This window comes from Solanum dulcamara, chromosome 4 (genome assembly GCF_947179165.1).
Source record: "Solanum dulcamara chromosome 4, daSolDulc1.2, whole genome shotgun sequence".
Taxonomy (NCBI): Eukaryota; Viridiplantae; Streptophyta; class Magnoliopsida; order Solanales; family Solanaceae; genus Solanum; species Solanum dulcamara.
The window spans coordinates 15,613,075-15,636,494 of NC_077240.1; the positions used below are offsets into that span (position 1 = coordinate 15,613,075).

General features: G+C 35.3%; 2 protein-coding genes across 2 annotated transcripts; one reads left to right on the forward strand and one right to left on the reverse strand.

Moving 5' to 3' along the window:
- The first annotated feature begins 1,549 nt into the window (after window positions 1-1,549).
- LOC129884744 (rop guanine nucleotide exchange factor 3-like) lies at window positions 1,550-3,855 on the forward strand. Its single transcript, XM_055959029.1, has 7 exons — window positions 1,550-1,967; window positions 2,052-2,168; window positions 2,245-2,399; window positions 2,483-2,557; window positions 2,653-2,967; window positions 3,087-3,428; window positions 3,525-3,855. The coding sequence occupies exons 1-7, from the start codon at window positions 1,655-1,657 to the stop codon at window positions 3,645-3,647; spliced, it is 1,440 nt and encodes a 479-aa protein (XP_055815004.1). The 5' UTR covers window positions 1,550-1,654; the 3' UTR covers window positions 3,648-3,855.
- A 2,259-nt stretch (window positions 3,856-6,114) lies between these two features.
- LOC129886572 (acyl-CoA hydrolase 2) lies at window positions 6,115-22,839 on the reverse strand. Its single transcript, XM_055961316.1, has 17 exons — window positions 22,720-22,839; window positions 22,529-22,621; window positions 19,433-19,500; window positions 19,253-19,334; window positions 18,905-18,951; window positions 18,667-18,792; window positions 17,461-17,538; window positions 17,247-17,334; window positions 13,629-13,741; window positions 12,874-12,936; window positions 12,727-12,782; window positions 9,927-10,031; window positions 9,742-9,798; window positions 9,202-9,303; window positions 6,702-6,750; window positions 6,525-6,593; window positions 6,115-6,411 (listed from the first exon to the last, which is right to left on the reverse strand). Exons 1-17 carry the CDS (start codon window positions 22,733-22,735, stop codon window positions 6,343-6,345), a joined length of 1,281 nt encoding a protein of 426 aa, XP_055817291.1. The 5' UTR covers window positions 22,736-22,839; the 3' UTR covers window positions 6,115-6,342.
- Between the last annotated feature and the right edge of the window lie 581 nt (window positions 22,840-23,420).

Sequence of the window (23,420 nt, forward strand, 5' to 3'; positions counted from 1 at the left end):
TCCTTTTGAATGAAATTTGCATATAATCTGACCTTTCATTGAATAAAATCACAACTTTAATATAAAATTAGTGACAAAAAATCTAGTTACCCTGGATGCGTCATAATAATTCTTTTGATTCATATTGTCAATATTTCATAAATGCAAGTTTATATTCTCAACAGATAATAAATTGACAAAAAATATCCACATTAAAAAAAAAGTGGTGATGTTTCGTATTGCCTTTAATTGAATCTTAATATTCTTTTTTTTCCGAAAACTATCTCAGAAACTGGACAAATTGGTCGCCAATAATTCATATTGTAATAATCCATTAATATTACATCTAATTATAACTAAATATTAATCAATTAGTGTCAGTATATCTCAAATTTTAAAGCTAATCCAAACATTGTAAAATTTATTAAAAAACAAATAACTATATTGCATCTAATTAACTAAATAATAAACAACTAAATGCCAGTATATCTCCAATTTTAAATTTAATCCAAACTTTGTAAAATTCATTGAAAACCAATTAACAATATTACATCTAATTAACTAAATAACAAACAACTAAATGCCAGTATATTTCCAATTCTAAATCTAATCCAATCTTTGTAAAATTTATTAAGAACCAATTAACAATATTGCATCTAATTAACTAGCTAATAATCAACTAAATGCCAGCTTATCTCTAATTTTAAAGTTAATCCAAACATTGTAAAATTTATCATAAACCGCCCCACTTATTCAAATTTCTTCAATCCATGTCCACCCCTAGCTGCCATTTAATTCAAAAAATAAATAAATCATTTTTTCATTTTTTTGGTGAATAAGAATTTGATTATCAAATTGTAATAACTGAAGTAAAGACAAATTCTTTATTTTCTTTTTTCAGTTTTTCATTTTTTTTAATTCCCACCAAATCTAATTTTTAAATTCCAATTGACCTTATAACAATACAGCCCTTGAGTTCTCAAGGAAGCAACCCATGGACCAGCATTAATATATTTATCATGCAATTATAAAATAATATAACCATATAAAATTTTAATTTATTTATTAAAAAACTGATATAAACCATGTATTAATATATTCTCCCTACCATATAATGCATGCCTCATTGTACATTTTCAAGAAAAGTCCACAACTTTATTAGCCATTTTCAGCAAAAGGGTGTTCAAGATTTGGTTTTTCTTGATGAAATAAATCAAGATTTGGTTTTTGGAAGAAAAGGACTTGGAAAAAAGAAGAAAATTTAAGGAGGGAACAGTTTCAAACCTTCAAAAATCTGTGACTGTTAAAAAGGTAACATAAAAAAAGGGAATAGTTTACCGTTTGGCTTTAAATTTTCAAAATTTCTGTTTTTTTTTTTAAAAAAATCTTCATCTTCAAGATTGCTTTTGTGTACAAACTTTGCTGCATATTCAGAGAATTGTATAAAAAGTTAAGAGTTAACAATGACACATGCTGTTTTTCTTTTGCTTTTGTCCCAAAAGAGTATAAATTATTTTGCTTTTTCTTTTAGCTGTAGATTCTGTGGTTTTATAAAAGTTGTTGAATTTGAAATAAGTCATCAATTTTCTTGAACTTTTGCTTACAAATCTTGAAACAACTTTGTGGCATTTTTTGTTGATTGTTATGCAGAATTAACCGTGGAATTTGGCTCAGAATGGACAACATTTCAAGTCCTGATGAAAGTTATGATATGGGATATGGATATCAGCCATCACTTTCTTCTGTGGATGATCAATCACCTACTGAAACAACAGGTCTTTCGATGCTGAGTGACAATTCTTTCGCCTATTGCAGAACAAACTCAGAGACCTCAGCCTTTTCTGAGCATACAGATGAAAATAGTTGGTCTGAGACGGGTTCACCTATGAGCTCGCGGAGTCTGAAATCTCCCACTCGTGCAGTGCTTTCGAGACTAGGAATGAGGCAGCACAAGACAATTGCAGATGATCCTGACACTGTAGATTTAGGTAAGTTTACATTTGACGTTTAAAATGGATTACAAGTTTCATATATGAATTTGCTAACTTTGTTGGTGTTGAAAAAATTGGTAGAGCTTGAATTGATGAAGGAGAGATTTTCAAAGCTGTTATTAGGAGAGGACATGTCAGGAGGGGGGAAAGGGGTAGCAACAGCAGTGACAATCTCAAACTCTATCACAAATCTTTATGGTAAAAGTTTCTCAAATGTGCATCAAGTGAATTTTCCTTCTGTTTCTTGTTTACTGATTGGTGTTTTTTTCTTCAGCATCTGTGTTTGGTCAACACCAAAGATTGGAGCCTTTACATCCTGACAAGAAAATAATGTGGAAGAGAGAAATGAATTGTCTCTTATCTGTATGTGATTACATTGTAGAATTTGTTAGTACATCACAGATGCTACAAGATGGAACCACTATTGAGGTGAATTTTCTTTCTTTTAGCAGAAGAATTACTCTTTTCAGTTTTTGATTATCCAAGTGTTAACACAATGTCAATACTTTCAGGCATTGACAAGCAGGCCTCGGTCAGATATTCATATCAACCTTCCTGCACTCAGAAAACTCGATGCCATGCTCCTCGTAAGACCACAACTATTATCTCCCAAAACCAAATTTTACATTCAAAAGCAGATTCTGCTTTAGCCAAGATAAAGCTAAAATTGAGATCTTTACAGGAAATCTTGGACAGTTTTGAGGCCACTGAGTTCTGGTATGCTGAGAAAGGAAGCATGTCAAACAACTCAACACGGGCTGGATCGTTCAGGAAAATTGTTCAGGTTCAGCCTCAGCCTCAGCCTCAGCGCAAGGAAGAGAAGTGGTGGTTACCAGTTGTTTGTGTTCCTTCTGGTGGCATCTCTGAGAAGGAAAGGAAGAACTTGAGACACAAACGTGATTGTGCCAACCAAATTCACAAAGCAGCAATGGCCATCAATAGCAGCATCCTTTCTGAAATGGAAATCCCAGAATCATACATGACATCACTCCCTAAGGTACCTTCCGTGACTTGTATGGTATACTTGTTCGACTAAATGAACCAAAAAGTTAACACACTCAAATTGCAATACACAAACATGGAAATTGCACTAATGAGGAGGTAATTTTGCTACAGAGTGGAAAGGCAAGTGTTGGAGACTCTATGTATCGCCACATGTATTCAGCAGAGAAATTTTCTCCTGAACAGCTCCTTGACAGTCTAAACATAAGCTCTGAACATGAAGCTTTAGAGCTTGCTGACAAAGTTGAAGCTTCAATGTATACATGGAGACGTAAATCATGCATGCCTCAAGCAAAATCATCATGGATCATGGTAAAAGATCTTGTGTCTGATGATCGGACTGATAAGAATAATGTTTTAGCAGAACGAGCAGAAAGTTTGTTGTTTTGTTTGAAGCAACGGTATCCCGAACTCTCACAAACAACATTGGACACAAGCAAGATTCATTGCAATCGGGTAAAGTTTTACTCAGATCTTATTTGAGTCCATGACTTACACTTGAATTATCATTCTTGAATAGATAATTGAACAATGAAATACTGATTCTTGCAGGATGTTGGGAAGGCAATCCTGGAAAGCTATTCTAGAGTACTCGAAAGTTTGGCATTCAACGTTGTTGCTTGGATCGAAGATGTACTTTTTGTAGACAAGACCATGAAAAACCAAGAAGAGTAGGAACTGCAGTAAGCAAAGACTTTTTTGATTACTGAATAGGATAGAACCAAGGAGAACTCAGACAATGGAGGATCAATTTCACTACGTGGAACCAAATTGATTGTGTAATTTGAGTACTCAAACATGGAAAATATGTTTTGTTTTCTTACTTCATGGTTTTGTATATTTATAACTTAAATTCAAGAATCAAATTCTGTAGTTTTCTATACTTTATTCTGTTAGATCCTTCAATGAGGGCATTTTAGGGTCAGTTCCACCTGCTGCATTGTGCCAGAATATTATGCCCTTCTTACAAATGCTGACAGGATGCCTACAGGATAGATAGAATGGGAAAAAAAGAAAGAACAAAAAAAGCATCCCCTTTCAGAGAAATTAGAATTAGTTTTTGGTAAATGAAAAACTAAATAAACATACATATTACTTGATATAGCCTCGTGATGAGATCTTAATAGCTCAGTTAGTTGGTTGCCTGAACTTTCAATAAATGTCACCTTAAACATGTTATTACAATCGTCCAACTTTAGGCTCCTTCGCGATTGTCGTCCCGACACTTGATTCTGCACAAGACAACCATTACAAGAAAAATTCACATCACAATTGCTATCTACCAATTGTCTAACTGAAATAAGCCTAGTTGAGAAGCTTTGGTGAAACAAAAACATTCTTGAAAGTTGAAGAAATGTCCCCAACCTTGGTAATGGGTAAATTACTACCATTAGCAATCTGTATTTGTGATGGACCTTGATACTTACAAACATTTTTTGGTATGCTTGTTGAGTTGGTCATATGATTGGAAGCACCCGAATTAACAATTTAAAAAATAGATGTAACACCATTACCCTGTAATCCCAATGCTGAAAAGGTTGACACGATCATTGTACCATTTTAGGAGTAAGAACTTGTCCTGAAGATAAGTTATCAATTGTGGAACCATTTATCCCAGCTTGAAAAGCATTGACCCTACGATTTTAAGGGCGTGTGGAACACTCTTTGATAATGTGTCCTTGTTGTTTACAATAATTACAGAACTTCTTGCCACAATTGCTAGCAATATGACCATATTCCTTGCAGCTGTAGCATTGAGTTCTAGTCATATTCTTGCCCTTTCATTTACCTTGAGCAGAAAATGCAACAATGACATCATTTTCTTTCTTGAAAGCGTTTAGTCTAGATATTTTTGATCCCTTAGAAAAATCTAGTTATTAGCCTAAAAACAAGAGAAAAGAAAAAGAAATATCGTAAAAGAGTTTACAGGTAAAACTCCAAATGTGGAAGCCATGAAAGTTAAGAGGGTAGTTTTTGGTGTGGGAGGGATATGAAAATAGTGACCAAGATTGAAGTAGTGCAAACTGTACTCATGTAGTACTATTATTCAAAAAAAATTCTCCTCATTTCTTTTTAGTGTTCTTAACTTTTACGTTATGAAAGAAAAAAGAAAAATACGTTGAGTATATAAACATTAAATAACAATGACGAATGATACTATCTATACAAACACCATATTCATTAAAATAATACGATACATTATAAAATAATACATAACAACTATCCAAACAAAGTGTAGTAATCTACGTTTATTACCTAAGTTTTTTTATTACCCCTATTATTATTGGGAAAAAATTAATTTATTAATTTATTGTTATTTTTCCATAGTTTCTAAATATATATATTTATATAAAAATTTTATTTCAAAAAACTTAAAGCTTTTATATACAAATTTACGGTTAAAATTTGCATCTCAAAATGTCACATAATTTGAGACCAGCGGAATATTAGATTAGGGATGCATTATTCGGACTAAGTCGAAGAAACAAATCGTTCCATTTTTTTTTCTTATTTTGTTTAGTTTTCAATTTTATTTAATTACTTATTGTACCTCATCGTTGGATACAGATTAAATAGGGATGTTTAAATATGACACATCGTAAATTTTACTTTTTTTTTACTTTAAAAATAAAATAATTCAAATTATGGATTTACATGACAAAATTAACGCTCACTTTTATCTCTCATTCTTCCATTTTCGTACAAGCTAATTAAATGACCACGGTCAAATCTCCTTTTTTCGGTCCTTTCATTTTATTATCATCATTTTGGCATAAAAAATACTTCTCAGACTCTTTGCATTTCACTACTAAACCCAAAAACGACGAACTGCTTTTTTGGTCAAAATTGACAAAAAACAACGCAATTACTTTCATCGATTTTTGCCTCAATGCCTTTCAAAGCGACAAACTGTGTCGCTATACAACACACTTTTTATTCAGTCCGTTGCTTTTCTGAAAATCTTTTTGAAAATTGAAGATCACTTCGAAATACGACATTCGTGCTAATGACCCATTTGGTTTTGGTTTTTGAAAACTAATTTTGAGAAACTTCTTTTGAAAATATTTAACCAATGACATTTTGAAATCAAATCATTGCTTGCAACATTGTTTATTCTAATAGTGAATGCAGAAGATGAAACTTGTAAACAACCAATAACTCTTTGTAACTTAGGTCGATCAATGTAACAATTTCGATGGCGGGGTAGTTCTGTATGATAAAATACAGATACAGTCATAGCTCGATTCATTCACAAGTTATCCAACTATCTTTATTTTCATTGGCGACCTCTGTAGTAATTATTTGAGCTCTTCAGCAGTTAATGAACCTGTAGTGACTAGTCTTCTTTTTTCATTCGACCTGGCATGGATTAGAGCTTTGGTCGGAATGCGTTTCTGCCTGGCCTCAATAAGCCCTCTTGAGTAATTGACACTACGAGCTGGAGATCAACAAGCATTAAAAATAGGCACATTAACAAAGCAAGAAAACATAACGCTAACAAAACACACTTTGGCAGCTCACAGATTACACTTCTCAGAACTAGTACTTTACCTCTCCCTTCCTATTAAACATTTGCCCCCACACAAAGCCACGTGCATTATAAGCAGTCGGACTGTTGATCTATAAAATGATAAACAGTTAGAATGAAGGCTGCAAGTAATGGAAACCACTAGTAAAGGGATGATGCTTCTTAAAAACATCACAAGTACTTTAACTTTTCTTTCTTACCACAAACAGTATCCAATCATCAGCTCTCAAAGGTCTGTGGAACCACATCCTAGGAAATGGACGGAAGAGAAAATATAAGTACAGTTGCATGTCAAATGTCTTCCTTTAGCTAACGATAAAGGACACTCACAATTCAAGTAAGATATTAATTCCCTGAACACTATTTTGAACTTTAAATTCCATGCATGCCCCTCTTTTCATCTAGCGATGTTTGACCACCAGGTTATGGGGGAATCTCATCAAAGACCTATTAGAATCTGGAAAGTTCTGATTTCCAGATCTTTCATGTCAATAACACAAAAATCACTAATTTGGAGACATTAATTTCACATCCTATAAGGGACTATCGTGACAGGAAGTTGTACTTAGCAAAAAGAGGTCCAACAGAGACCATCTGTGACAGAATAACACATTCTGAATGACTTGTCATCACTTCAATGCCCTCCAGCAAGGCAGAAACTCCTCCACCATTAGTGGAAGTAAAAACCAGGTTTGGACTTCCATTACCAACATCACTCCACCATCTCCCTCCAGTGCTACCTTATATTGTTCTTCTACCTTTCTATTTAGTTTCCCAACACAAGGCAAGGATCAGACCCACATGGGTGTGTTATGGACAGCCTTAAGTCAGGTAGGGAAGGGTCAGTAAGGACTACAGGTTGAGGTTTCCCCACCCTGTATAAATGCCACTAAGGCACACTAACCAACAGAGGTCCAATCGCAATTTCTTCATGAGACCATAGTTCATGGCTGAAGAATCAACCGATGAAGGCATGCATAGGCAAATATGTGATCTAGTGTTGTTAGAGGTGAATGTTCAAGTGAATATGGTCTGGAATCATAAACTTATAAATTCATTATACTTGAAAGAAGAATCTTATAAAATATTCTATAGGATACCTTAGGATATTCTATATTTAATTATAGACCATTTACTTATTAGCATAGGGACTGAATACCTAACATATCATACATAGCCTAAAACTTATATATAAAGACCACATCATGCACACTGGTAATAATGTCAATGAAAAGTTTTTTAATTCTATTTTCACATGGCATCAGAGCTTATATGATGTTGGTAGAGACTGAATAGCTTCTGTAACTGGAGGCCATACCGGCCAACATGTGCGAGCCCCAGTCAGGCCAATATTTCCTGTTTTGTTCCTACTTTTTGTGCTCGACACTGCTCCTCTCTCCCGCAATTAGTGCCCCTACTGCCTTGACGCCAGTTTAGGCGCCAATCATCTCCCAAACATAATCCACAGCTCCATGCACCGTTAATATCTCTGGTGCTGCTATTTTTTGTGTCCGGTGCCCTCCTCTCTACCAGTTTAAATTTTTGATGAGATAGTTTGCCCTATTCAACAATCACATTATTTCTCTGCTTTTGTGTCAAGCTTATCAAGTTTTTATAATAAATGATTGGCTACTACAACATTAATTCCACCAACATCAGTGTACCCAATTCAACAATCACATTATTCCTTCTTCTGCTTTTGTATTAAGCTTGGCAAGTTTTTGTAATAAATGATTGTCTTTTACAACATTAATTCCACCAATATCACCTTGCTTCATTTGGAGTTGGGGGTGGGGACATTTCAAACATCTCCAGATCAATTAAGCTCTGGTAAAAAGTGAAGAAGCCAATGTGGTGGTTTCATTTCCTCCACCGCTTTCTTGACACACACACCTTGTTAGTTGTTACAACATAATTTAGCCAAAATTCCTTAAGAATTGGTTATTGGCAATCTATTTTCTGTTAAATTTCTTTGACCATTTAATTTTGTTTACTCAAGGCTCAGTTAAATAATTTTTTTATAGTCACATTGATATTTGTACCTAAATGTTTAAATATTGGATTGATACGGGTAGATAGGGCAACATAGTTAGTTAGGATTCATATAATTGATCTTGACTAACTTGGGACCGAGCGTACTTATTGTTGTTGCACACTCATGATTTTTTGTGCTTCATGTTCTTCAGAAACTGGTGCATTTGTGTGTAGGCCGTAGGGTGATGTAATAGGGATGCATGGTGATTTTTCGGGCCTGTTTGGTTTATCTTTTCTCACCTGATTTAATGTATTTTCTAATTAAATGTGACTGTTTATCTCCCTTTTAACTATTAACTTTATATGTCTCACATACAAAATAAAATCAGCTTCTTTAATCGATCCAACATACCCAAAGAAGAAGGAAAAAAAGAAAAGAAGTGAGATATGATGTACCAAAGTTATCTTTTCTATTTAGTTAGACTTGGACATTCCCCGGATGGTGGGGTGGTGTTGGACTTTGACAGTTGAGGGGCCAAAGCGAATTATGAAAGCCTGACGTTAAGACTTGGGAACCATTTCATGAATAAATTAAACTATCCTAGAACAGCATGTATCAGTGAATCCATCTAAGCTGCTCAGACAAACATTGACATATGCCCGATAAATATAAAGCTGGCACATTAAAGAAAAAAACAAAATGGTCTAAAAGTTGTTGGAACTCACGAATGATCCAGACTAACAGAAGTTGTCTCGAAACCCTTCTTTCGATGAGGATTCAGACTGACAGAAAGAAAGATTAGATCTGATGTATATGCTGCAACGCATCTGCAACCAGCATAAATATTGCATTAAAAAATGCAGACTGCAATATGGCCTCATTCTGCAATAAATGTAAAAGCTTCTGTATGCTAAAATAATAACATGTTCCTGATTTTAATTTCTTTTGTCTTCCCTTTTGATGGTAAATATGAACCTACAAGGAAGAAACATGATTTTGAAGAAACAAATTTACAATTTTTGAAACACTAATATTAGCTATACACGGTCCCAAGTGGGAGTATACCCAAAGAAGTGCAGATAACAAACTTGTGTTCACTTGTGCACCCCAAGTCCCCAAGTATCCTTTATAACTCTTTTTCTATCCCAATAAAAAATCTACTCATGAGAGTCTCTCGCTGAAATAAGACGAGGCTGCTAAAACAGACTACTTTGCTCCTTTTAAGTATGAGCTCAGCTAATTAGATTAAAGAACTGATAGCTTACCTATGTAAAGCCTGGTCATCTGAAAGTTTTCCTTTTGCTCTGAACCAATATCTCAAACTGTGTAGGAAAGAGATGATGCAAACATGATGAGGATACTACTATATACAAGCTAGCATGAACTATCAGTTTAGTTAATTACAGTTGCTACCTCAGAAGGGAAATTAATAGCTGAAAGCACGACCAACCTTGGAGGAGACTTGGTGTAATTAGTGGCATTGTTAGGTTCACAAAACCTTATCTCTATTGGCCACGGTACAAATTTTGCAGTAGCAACCTTATTTCGGTATGTCCTGTCAAAACTCATTGTTAGCATCACCTAACCAAGGATCCCAAAACTAACCACAAACAGAACAAAAAAGCTTTATGCAGCTTCAATTTTCAGATCTCAGGACATGGTAGGAAAATATGCAATCAATTAATCCTGATAATGTTATCCCTAGCATTAATTAAATTCAGAGTTGTCAAAAATCATTTGAGGCTTTAGTTAGTGGCTAAGATCAAGAATGACCTTTATTTCTCAATTAAACCTTGCTAAAGAAAACGATAATTTTGTGCCGTGTCAAGGACTAAATTTAAATTTCGTTAATTCACCACATCACAATGCATATCATAAGATGGCAGCTAATAAATGTTTTGAATTCAAACAAAAAGAGAAGGTCACCTTCCAACTTGTTGTATTTTCCTTTTGACAGAAGAATCAAAAAGAAAAATCCCATATCCCCTTAAACCGAAATCCAAATGCTCCCGGAAAACAAAATGATAAAAACCTAAAATAAAAACCAAAACAAAGTATTCCTTTGTTCACATGGAATGAGATCAGGCAGTTGATTTACAGGCTTTAACAGCTAAATAAATCACGGCTCGGTAGTTGGACTTGGGAACCAGATTGACACCACAAAAGGATGCTCCTATTAACAAGAGGCTGCCACCATCCTTACTCCTATTGCTAAATTGTGTACTCAGGTTTAGCATTTTCCAACCTTCTCTCAACTTACCTTCTCTTATGATTGTTCTTTTTCTTATTGTTTGGGATAACAAAGAGTTTTTAACAATGTAGTCTAAGATTCATATAGCTGACCCAACTTGCTTGGGATAGAGGCGTAGTTCTTGTAGTATAATTTTTGTGCTTTTTCTCTGGCTTGTTTATCCCTAGTAGTGACTTGTTTGGTTAAAATTGTTTCCTAGGTGCTACAGATGGAATTCCTAGTGTAAGTAGCTTGAGAGAAAATTAGATCAGAAAGGATTGATAAGTGTAACTAGGAGGTATTTTATAACATCAACAAAAAAGTGTAACTAGGAAGTATTTGTCACAAGAAGAACCATTTTGTATAGTTAAGGATCTTATTAATCCCTATAGCTTTTGTGTCTACTTGGTTTCTTTGTCACCAAGTTGTCATCAGTCATCATCATCATAGTCATATGTTTCCATCTGTGAAAAACAATTTACAGGTGTTCCATCATATTTGGAGCTTATGGAATTTTCCTCGAAGGGGAGCCTTGGAGTAACTGGTAAAGTTGCTGCCATGTGACCAGGAGGTCACGGGTTCAAGCCTTGGAAACAGCCTCTGGTAGAAATGCAAGGCAAGGCTGCGTACAATAGACCCTTGTGGTCAGGCCCTTCCCCGGACCCTGCGCATAGCGGGAGCTTTAGTGCACCGGGCTGCCCTTTTTTTTTTTAATGAGAGTTAAAACTACCTCTTTAAGGGTGATACAAACAATGTCAGGGAACAAATTTTGTCGTACTGTGTTCCAGATATCTTCTTCACTCTCTTTCCTTCTCTGCCTCGTGTTCCTTCTTCCTCCCTTGTTATTCCCTTCTCTAGATGTCTAATTCACTTGTTCTCTTCTCTGCCTATACCCTTCTCTCTTATCTGTTTTCATCCAAACTGCAGCATCTATACTAATGGATGATATAGTATGGATCTCATAGTTCTAATGTGTAAAATCATGTTGCAAATATCTCCATTCTCTCTCTCTATCTCTCTCCATCATCCCACTTGAGTTGTCCTCCCAATGCGACAGCATCTATTCTAAACCTCTTATTTCATCTCATTCTCATTTTCCCTGTTATTCCTTTTCTGTCACAAGTCCAGTTCATTTCTTCCTTTTCTCTGCTTGTGCCCTGCCCGCTTCTGTATCTCTTTTTTCAAACGCGCACACATCTTTTCTGCACCTCTTTCTTTATCTCTCCATCTCCAAATAGTTCCACATTATTTCCATTTTTTACATCAGACAGATTTTTTCCCAGGTCTTTCTGCCTGCAGTTTTTTCTTCTATCTAAATTGAAGCAGCTCTGCTCCATCAAATCATTCATTAGTTGGTATTCAATCTTCATTTAATTTCAGACTCACAAGTTCTAACAAACATTAGATCTTCTAGAGTGCGAAAAAATCTATGTAAACCCCCCAACTGAAATCTCATGTTTCATTTCTCCTAAACAAAGTCTTGGAGTAACTGGTAAAGTTGCTGCCATGTGACCAAGAGGTCACGGGTTCAAGCCTTGGAAACAGCCTCTGGCAGAAATGCAAGGTAAGGCTGCGTACAACAGACCCTTGTGGTCGGGCCCTTCCCCGGACCCTGCGCATAGCGGGAGCTTAAGTGCACCGGGCTGCCCTTTTAAAGTCTTACAAGTGAAGATATGGTTAATCAGGCTTGCCATGAGAATTGTTTAATGATACTAGTGACTATGCAAAAACGTGTACTACTATATCCACTTTGAAGCCAAAGTATTCAAGAGATATAAGACAGTTCATGCTGGAGAAGTTACACTTCCAATGGTACAAGTTCAGTACTGTATCCCATACGATTTGCTAAATTACTTCCTCTTCAACCGGATTGCTTTAAATGGTTTCGTCAAGGCAAAGACTTTTAAGACTATGCACCACACTATTTACAATACATTACCAGATAATATATGTGTGTACACCAAATTATAACAAATCTAAACATTATAGTATGATGGCATAACAGCGGGCAGAATCCGACCTGGGAAGCCGAGGATCAGTCTTGCGCATTTCTCTCAAATCTTCCATTGATAAAAGCTGTGATTGGATTTCAACAAAAGCGTAAGGAGAAGAGACTCGGAGCACAATTGCAGACATAGCAAAGCTCATTGAACTGTAAGAAGGTTACCGTTTCTGGATCAGGCACATGAGGCATTTTTGCTTCCTGGTGATCAAATCCATCTTCATCTTTCTGTCATGTTATATACCAATAATAAATGCATTTTAAGCAAAATATTACAAACATAACAACCAGTATAAAGATAATGGTGTAATGAACACAAAAAAGTGTCACATAAAGTTGCATCTGACCAAAATGTTACTGCAATATTCCAGGCAAAAACAAGTGATCCATCAAAATCCCAATCATCATTGTGAGTCTAAGGTTTTCGTGCACTTGAATCAGGAAAAGATCAGAATAGGGTATTCCATGGTAAACTTCAAAACGAGAAGAACAAAGCATTTCAGAAATGACTGAAAATTGATGAGCCGATCCAATTGTCTTCCCTAGTGAACCTAGCTAACTTTCAACTTTCTTCGTTATTTTGTGAGATTAGAAAGTTAAAAATTGATATCAACATGTGATGCCAACATGATATCCACAGATGGAGAATACGAACAACAATTTAATAGAAATCCAAGTTAAGTTGAATTCATTCACAACTACGCTTTCTGTGCTGATACTTACAATGCATTTCTTCACAGTTTGTATTTCTACCACAAATTCTCATTACATAGCATGCACGTTCATGCCTTCGCATGAATCTAATCTACTTGCAACAACCATATTAATTCAGGAAACCTATTTATGCTGAATTACAAAAGTAAGCCATAAAAAAGGGTATGCTAAGATGTGACCAACTTGATGAAAGGCTGATAAATCACCTGAAATGAAGCTAGTAATGTGAATACGACATTCCCTTTCTGAATTGCATCCACCCTCCGTGTAGCAAAGCTCTTTCCATCACGTACACGGTAAACTTGATATATGATTGGAACTACAATCATAAGTGTGGGACTACGTAAGATACAAGTTTTTAGTCAACCAGATTTACATTGGTACATGAAGAAGAGGTTTATAAAGATAGTTCTGACTGGGATCAAATACTCTATACCCCAGTGAACTCACTCCTCAGTCTGGAACACATGAGAAAGTAACAGAGTAACTTAGCAATATTAGAAAACTTTCCTCAATCTAACAGCAATCATTTAGTAAGTCAATATACAAAATGTATTTCATAAGTTGGAGAAGGCTTAAAATCCTACAACCCATCAACGGCCAGACAGGGAAACACTTCAGTCCAATACATGTTAGCCAATTATATACTCATAATTTGAGGAGAGCAATGGCGACATGGAAACCATATAGAATCTAATATTTAAGGACAGCTTGTGAAGGATGATGATTCTTATATCTTCAACCAAAGAGCTAGAGAAGAGAAGAAAAGTAAGAAACTCATATCGTCAGCAGAGTTCAGCAAACTGATATACTAGAACTAGCAGACCCCAATACATGAAACACTGGTGCCTTTCTTGGAAGTTTTTTTCTTAATAGTTTGAACCACAAAAATACCAGTAATTCTTTTCGATTTCCTGTAGATTAGTATTACTTCAATAACTCTGGCTATAGAATAAAAAACAAATTAATCTGAGGGCGTCATACTTCCTTAACGGATACTACATGCAGCAAGTTAGCAACAGAAGAGCTTTGTTCGATTCATCCACACAACACAAACAGTTACAGGACACAACATGAAGAATCACGGAAAAAGAAATGAGCCTTCATCAAAAAACCTTCAGCATTCTAAGAACGGTTAGCAAGGTGGTTGATGCCTTCATTTAAAAGAAAGTCGCAATCCGATGAATAAGCAAAAGTTGAGCTACTGAAAATGCCTAATTCCTACAGGTTGGATGTTTTCCATTCTTCAGCGCTGATATTTTTATGACAGACATAATCAGGGTGGACAACTTTTGGCTATAATTGTAAACAGTAAACAATGATTTAGGCTCCATTAAGGATCTAAACTAAGTTAGCAGCACTATTACCAAGTCTGTTTTCTTTCTAGTTTATTGAACAAACATACATATGTACATATACTGATATAGAAATATATGAAGTGAAATTTGAGGATAACAGAAAAGAGAACTTGTCTTGAATTGGTTGTAGACAGTATACAAGAGGCCCCTTATATAGGAGTTTAGGCGACAGTATACAAGAGGCCCCTTATATAGGAGTTTAGGCTTCTAGCAATAAGGCAAAATTTAGAGCACAAGAAACAAGAAAATTCTAGAGTGCATCAAATAAAAAAAACTAATTAGTGAAATACTATAGTAGAATATTCTACAATATCAACCTTGATATTTCTAACATATAACAACATCATTTCTCATCACTTTTAACATACTTTTAACATGACCCATCAAACTTAAGGTAGTACTTAGTAGCAACTTGAGTTTGCAAATCAAAAATGGAAAGGCAAGCCAAGCATGTCAGAGAAAGCACAGTATTTATCCTTGGGAGGTAGAGCTACACTGATCAACTCTGTTTTGGACGCTCTGCCAGCATATGTCTCTATTCCACTACCTTCTAAGGTGGAGGAGAGACTAGACAAGCTTAGGAGGGACTTCCTATGGTTGGGCAATAAGGAGGGTAAAGGAATTCACCTGGTCAAATGGCAAACAGCAAAATAGTCGTCGGAAAATAGTTGTGTCCACCGAAAGAAGGCAGTGCCACTGAAACAATTACCAGAAATCAGAGTGACACTGCTAGAGAAGTCACTGGAAAGAGAAAAAAAAAATAGAAACCTTATGAGAAGGAGAAAAAATGTCCCAACAACGCCCCCGTCAAGCAGGCCCTATGCAACTAAAATCTTTACCAACATTGTGAAAGGTCTGATACCATGTGAAACAAAGATAGTAGTGTTTTTTTTTTTATAAAAGTTAAAGAACATAAGAAAAAGATATTAGCTCTTTGGAGCTCCTAATATGGAGTTTAGGCCACTAGAAATAAGGTAAATTTAGATTCCATGAAGAAAAGTTTAGATCAAGGGAACTTCCCTAATTACCGGCATTCCTAACTATGACAAAGTATTCCATAATATTAACCTATATCTGTAAGAAGGTAATTGTAATAATTATAAGTGCCTTGTGGAATAAGGTGGACAGAGAACTGAGGTGAAGAATGCGGTAGAAAGCCAGACTTCAAGAATCAGAGTAGAGCTGTTTGATACTGTAGAAAACTCCAGCATACCCCACCTTTTCCTTTTGTTGAGAAATTAGGCCTCAACCCCAACAAGCCACTTTCTGCGATATAGAAGAAGGGCTCCCATATGGTGTAGCGAAGAGGTCAAGATTGATGGTTGTGGAGGTAGGAAAGATTCCTGCAAAAAGTTGTTACCCCTAGCCAGCTTGTTATATATCTTACCAGCATCCAAGGATCAGTTGGCTATGGGAGTTAATGATTGGCAAAGGCAGTTCACTAGCTCAACTACCTGTTTGATACCCCTTCAATTAAAAGACAATTTGTTCAATACCACACCGAAGCAACATGCCTACAGTAACACAGAGCTCACACCGGGCCTCTCATCCTCTTTCTGTGTTTTTCTCGTTGGGGGTTGGGTGCAAAGAAATCATTCTAGGCTCTAACCTCCACCTTAGAAAGGAAATCAAAACCGGCTGGAAGATTTAACTGGATAAGAAATTTTATGTAGTTGGCGAGGGCACTAAAGAGCTTTATCATTGCAAATTGATTCTTTTCATCAGTAGTCTTGATTCAACCTTTGTTCCAAATGTTTAGGGTGTTCAAAGTTTGAGAATACTAACAAACTGAAAGGCATAATATGTTTATTTTTACTAATTAAAAGAAGGTTAAGTTTATTAACATAGACAAATCTCTCTTCTTCTGCTCAGCATTATGCAAACCCGTAACTGCACACACACTGTACCTCTTGGAAACTGAACACAAGCAAACACAAATTCTTTCACACATTTCCACTCATAAATAGGGAAGAATGTCTGCTCCTCCAAAACAACACTAGATAAATGGTTAGCTAAAATTTCTCTAATTTAATCCGAAGGAGACATCCTCAATTTTAGGATGAATACTTAAATTTAAAAGTCATAGAATTGTTCTCTTAAAAAACAACTATGCCTAGTCCAAACAAATTAGGTCAGCTATATGAATCCTCATTTCTTCATTAATTTTTGTCTTGAACAATGGAAAATTGAAAAGCTTAATATTATTGTTGCATCCACGCCCCCACAATGAAAAGACTACATGTGAGAATTATCTTAAACAAACGTACTGATATACAAACTAGTTTCATCAAATCATACAGCTGTGTGCTCTGGTATAGGATTCCAAAGAATTCAAAAATTTGTGCATTAGCTTATATTGGCTATATATTTCAGACATAGCATTGGCAGTTATACATCATTAGTCACTAGAAAGGTTAAAAAAACACAAGTGCTCAAGGCAACAAATAATAAAGAAAAGCTACTTACTGTCAAGATCCCCAACAAGAAGGAAGTAGGCATGCAAACTATGAACAATTTTGAGAAAATCGACAGTTTTTGATGCTGCAGCCAATGCCTGCATATTAGAGCATAGAGAATGAAGTAATTATTCACAAAGAGGTCCCAAGTCATCTGAAGTTAAACTCCAATAAAAATGAGTGGTTCACGGCGTGGAAGAAAAAGAGGACATTTTCAATTTTACCTGCCCAATAAACTGACCTCCAAACACTTTCCCAAATCTAGGAGCATCTGGCAATGTTATACCTTGGAAAATGTTCACCTTCAACAGAACATTTATGTTAGAACTCCCAAATATTCCTCTTTTATAAGGGTACATTGAACTGGTAATACAATGAAACATCAATCCTTCAAAAAGAAATGTCCCAAAGAAAAACAATCTGCAAGTGCATGGTGATAGGATAGCAATTATCCTGATCTACGGAATTATCTTGAACAATTCAAGCATTCATAATAACAAGTATCTTATTTCTTAAGCAAATTGAACCTTTAAAAGATCTAACAGAGCTTGCTAAAGAAAGCATATGAAATAAATTGAACCATGATCCCACAAAAGAAAGACAAGTGACTCGGAGTTCAACATGCAATGGTAAAGAATGAAATATTGTCACCAGCTATGCACCAAGAAGTTCCTCTTTTGCATAGTGCTGACAATAGGTTAAGCAGAAATTACCGGTGCTGTGAGGGGAAAGCAAAGATATTTCTTGCATTGGACTTCATTGACTCCTTGGCCACATAGAGCCTAGAGGAGTCAAGTCCAGTGAGTTTTTCTGAATACACTCATTACCTCCTTGTGCTGCAGTTTATTGAATAAAATTATTTCATGGAAAAATAGAAATATAAATAGAAACTCGCTTGTAGTTAGAAAAAGGAACATTTCTTAGCCTAAGTAGTTAAGAAAATCAACACCACTTATTAGCAGTATATTCCCAATGCAAGTCAATTAAGTCTCTACTCTCTAACATGAAGCGAAACACATTTGCCTTGCAAACCAAACTACTCACTAGTTAACACCATCAGCTATCAGGTGCAGCCGATATCTCTAAATGGGGACGAGGAAAGACGAGAGAATGCTTTTATGTTGAGAATTAGTGGTACAGATTTCAAAGACAGAAATATAATGGAGATTAAACTCCTAAATTTTGTTTAAGGACACAGCATGTCATAGGCGGCAACAGACCCGAATATTGGTACATAAACTGGCAAAGATGACAGAGTCTAACAAAGTTAAGAAGGAAAGAACAGAAATTTACGGCCAACATATAAAGTAAAAGGAATGGGAGGTCAGCGATTAGGTTACAGAAGGCATAAAAAAAAATTGAACTAAAAAATAAAATAAAAATTTATGCCTTCTATAACCTAATCGTTACAGAAGGCATAAATAACATACCTCAATAGGCTCCAAGAGCAATATGTGCTCCACAAGTGGACACATATCTCTTTCTTTGTCTGCATTCCAAATTGATTTGGGCTGGAGCAGATTATTATGCTCATGAGGCAACACTAAGCAGGTCAGCTGCCATTAGAAAAAGTTAGAACATAACTACAAAATTAGATGCAGAATCCCCTGGACATCATGAAATAACTACGGAAAAGAAAACTGTTCTATGGTTGGAGAGAGGCAGTACCTTCGACAATGCGATCACCTCAGCAGGCGTTCTAGATGTTGCCAAACCTGCCATAACATCTTGAACCTTGTAATCACCCAACACTTAAGATTGAAAGTCAAAAAGTAACAAAACATGACTGTGCTTTTAATCTAATAGAGGCCAAAAAGAGACCTACAGAGAGGCAATAACTGAATCTAGACTCTGAAGCGACATATAAAATATTTATACAGCAAAAGGTGATGATACTGAGTAGAGGCCATAACAGGACAAGATAGACAATTCAAAAGATTCCTTAATTTAGGAAGTTGGGATCAAGAGAAAATTGAAAGGCAAAAAATTATACGAAGATGACAAAGAGCACCTCACCATGACCAAAATAATCAAATTTTTTCAGCTGGAATTCAGGACGATTTTCATCATCAGCTTGGCTGAAACCACAGACTTCTGCCTAGAAATAAGATTACCAGAACAATAGAAAAATTCAATCTCATGATTTATGTTCACATACACTCAGTACAACAAAGAAAAAACAACACTCAGAATTACCTCTCCATCCCATATGAAGTAAATTCCATCCCCAGCTTCTCCTTCGCGGATAACATAATTTCCACGATCTGCAACGGTAACACAAAATAAATTGAAAAAAAGGTGACCAGACAATCATGGTCGTTTTTGTGGAAAACACCATCATTATCGAAGTAGTCAGTCAATGATATTATATATTTTATTAGACTTACTGAATTGAAATAGTCAGGATATGTTTTGTTCAAGCCTAGCAGTAATACCAGAAGACAACAAGAAAAAAACAAATTCTCAAACTGGTATATGCCACTTGTCCAGAAGCAAATGCCCCAAGTCTTGTCATTACCTCCTTTTCCATTATTTTTTCTTCGTTTCTTCTTGGGCTTGGTGGGGTTGGGGTTGGGGTTGGGATTGGGATTTGAGTCACTCACCTTACTGAACCATCAAATAAGAAAAGCTACCAAAAGTAACTCACAAAATTGATATAACAAGAACAACAAGGTGCAATTCACTCACCTTACTGAACCGTCAACTACAAACACTCATCAAAAGTAACTTCCAGTTGATATTATAAGAACTATGAGCCTGAGCCACATCTTATCTTTCGTCCACCATCTTATGACTAACCATAAAAATATATTATATACTTTCCAATAAAAACTATAATGGGCACAATTTTCCGGTGTTACGACCTAGTTATCTCTTGTGAAGAGCCCAAGGTGCTTGAACTTGAAGAATGGAGGTGAATCCAGTCTGTCAACCACAATTTGCTCCATATTTGAGACAAAATAGGCGGGTGGCGATATTGTTTTAATATACTCCCTCCTCCCAATTATGTGATGATGTTTGACGGGTTAAGGAGTTGAAGAAAGAAAGACTTTTGAATTTTGTGGGCTATACTAAGTCATAGATATTTGTGTGGTTATAAATCATCTCATCAAGGATAACATGAGTATTTTAAAGTTAAAAAGTTACTAACTATAAAAATACGTTACTTCCTCTGTCCCAAAATAAGTGTCACTTTTGCTCATTTCATGCCCATTACAACAACAACATAACTAGAAATCCCACAAGTGGGGTCGGGGGAGGATAGAGTGTACGTTGTCCATATCCGTACATCGTGGAGGTAAAGAGCCTAAATTCAGAGACCCTCGGGTCAAGTACAACATATCAAAATAGGTATGAAAAAGGGAAAACTACAGTGGAGAAACAAAGCAACTAATAAGGAAACAGTAACAAAAAGAATATGTGATAACCTAAACACAATCAACAAGTAATGGTGGAATCAAAAGCAAGACACTATAGGAATATGCTTAAACCCCTCGGAAATCAAGACATCACTCCATACATACGAACCTTTGACCTAATATGCGACCTCCACACCCTCCTATTTAAGGTCAAGTCCTCAGTAATCTGGAGTTGCGCCATGTCCTGTCTAATCACCTCTCCACAATACTTTTTCAGCCTACCTATACCTCTTTTTGTGCCCACTATATCCAAGGTATAGTTTACTATATTTATTAGATGTTTCTTGAAAATTGAGCACTATTAAGAAGAAGTAGTTCTTTAATACAAAGGTATAATTGAAACAATTACTATTTTTTGTTTTGAATTCCTAAAGCGACACTTTTTTGGGGATGGAGTGAGTATTCTTTTAGGGACCGACTAAAAAGAAAGAAGCATCACATCTATTAAGACAAAGAGAGCAGCACTTGGGCAATAAGACTTTAAATGCACCTCAACACCTTTACCCACAGAGAATCCTATAGACAAAACTCTATGCGACTCTTAACTTAGGGGTGTGGCCTAGTGGTCAATGAAGAGGAATGAGAACCATCAGGTATTAGGTTCACATCCCAGTAAAGACAAAAGCACTAGGTGATTTCTTCCCATTTTTCCGAGGCTCTAAGCCTTGGCAGATAGAGTTACCATGTAAGAGAGGTAGCAGGTACCCCTTGAAATTAGTCGAGGTGCGCGCAAGCTTGCCCGAACACCACGGTTATAAAAAAAAGTTTCTCTTATGGAGCAAGTTTCGCATTACATGGACAAATCAGTAGTGGAAACCTCTCGTCCCCAAAAATAAACGAGGTTTTCAGTGGCCATTTATTTGAAATATAAGCCCCTAATTTTTACCCTTTTGAATACAATTACACTTATGAACCTCATGCAAATAACATAAATTAAATATTAATGAACAAGGTCAAAAGTATTATCAATAAAAAAATGATAGAACCAATAAGGTGAGGGAAAGTTGAGTTGACTTTTCCAGCATCTATAGAATAAACAATGTGAACTATCTGCTTCTCGAGATGATTGGTAGAATAAAACTGAAATATTCTTTCTTTACTTGGAATAGGGATGAGATAAGAAAGGCCATCATTGGAGAATACAATGCAATAACTTCGGTTACAGCAAATCGATACACCACTCTTACTAACCTTTATTACCAACAAAATACCTGCGAAACTTTTTCATTTCATATAAGAGAATAAGAGTATTCTTACACAGCAAATAGTATTTCTTCTTGATTTCTTCCATGGACTGGACTTCTCACGATTCTGAATTATTCATCAGTGTGCTATTCCCTAGGACTAACAAAATTGATTTAGCCAGTTTTTTGTGCAATCTCAATGGGTACAGAAAACATTCATTTCACTGGATCTCCATAGAATCTCCACTCAGAGAAGATATATTTGTAATGGATGACTCCCCCGTTAACACATCAATTATGCTATTTTTTGTTCAAAGAAAGAGGTTGGAATTATTCAGCTAATGGGCACACACATCTCTACCTCCCCATCATTGTGAAATGCTTAAGCACGAGTAATGTCATTTCCTATCAAAAACTATTCACTTCAATCTTGAAACTGGCTTAGAAAAATTGACAGAATAGATGCAAATTCTGCATTTAGATTTCCTCTCTTAATTTGTTTCACGAGAAAAGCAACCCATGCCCACTTCTAAGTAGTAGAATTTCCAATAAGGGCTACATATGCTATTTCTTCAGAAAAATACAAATTAAAATAACTATAAATCGATTAATCAAATGAAGAATCTCCATAGTCATGCTAATCCGACAAACATAATATTGAATTCTTCATAACATACTAAAGAAATTACCATAATGTTTAACCTTGACGAGTTGGGCAATTTTTCTGAGCGAAGAACTAGGTAGCCTCTGCAACAATGGCACCTCACCCAAGAACTCAATCACTACACAGAAAAAAAATCACAAAAGAAAATAACTCAAAACAATCAATTAGATCAGTTAGATTTCATTTCAATTCTGAAACTTGAAGCCAAAGATTTACCTGATTCAGTATCCATTTATTTGTATCAACACAAAATTAAACCAAGAAATCGACTGTGGAAAGAATTCAATAATTCAGCGAAAAAAGGGTACAGTTGTAATGTGATGAATGATTTTAATTTTGTGCTCTTGCCAAAAGTGTGTTATTATAGTAAGAAGAAACACGCGTTAATGGGCCGGTTTGGATGGGTTTAAGTTTAATGCAACTTTAAGTTATAAATTTTTTAAAGTAAGTCAAAAATGAAAAGTTAGATTTTTAATTTTTTTTTTAAGGGCTTAAAATTATTTTTTTTGATCATAAAAATTATTTTTATATTCCTTATATTTTAACTAAATTCCCAAACTACTCTTTTTATTCTTTAATCCTAAAATTCACATCATTTTTCTCATTTAAGCATTTTTATCCAAACACCTAACTGCTTATTTATAAAAATAACTTTCAGCACTTCAAAATACTAAAAGCACTTCATACATAAAAGTTATTTTTTTAAGTCCATCTTATGTATGAAGTGCTTTTAGAATTTTGAAGTGCTGAAAGTTATTTTTATAAATAAACAGTTATGTGTTTGGATAAAAGTGCTTAAATGAGAAAAATGATATGAATTTTAGGATTAAAAGAATAAAAAAGGTAATTTGAGAATTTGGTTAAAATATAAGGGATATAAAAATAATTTCTATGGTAAAAAAAAATGAGCACTCAAA

What these genes read in the sequence shown, in the direction of transcription:
- LOC129884744 (XM_055959029.1), top strand. Translation starts at nt 1,655, where the DNA reads ATGGACAACATTTCAAGTCCTGATGAAAGTTATGATATGGGATATGGA. An exon ending in TCCTGACACTGTAGATTTAG is followed by an intron (nt 1,968 to 2,051) that starts GTAAGTTTACAT and finishes AAAAATTGGTAG; the next exon opens with AGCTTGAATTGATGAAGGAG. An exon ending in AACTCGATGCCATGCTCCTC is followed by an intron (nt 2,558 to 2,652) that starts GTAAGACCACAA and finishes AGATCTTTACAG; the next exon opens with GAAATCTTGGACAGTTTTGA.
- LOC129886572 (XM_055961316.1), bottom strand. An exon ending in AGGTGATCGCATTGTCGAAG is followed by an intron (nt 18,793 to 18,904) that starts GTACTGCCTCTC and finishes TTCTAATGGCAG; the next exon opens with CTGACCTGCTTAGTGTTGCC. An exon ending in TCTTGTTGGGGATCTTGACA is followed by an intron (nt 13,742 to 17,246) that starts GTAAGTAGCTTT and finishes TTATGATTGTAG; the next exon opens with TTCCAATCATATATCAAGTT.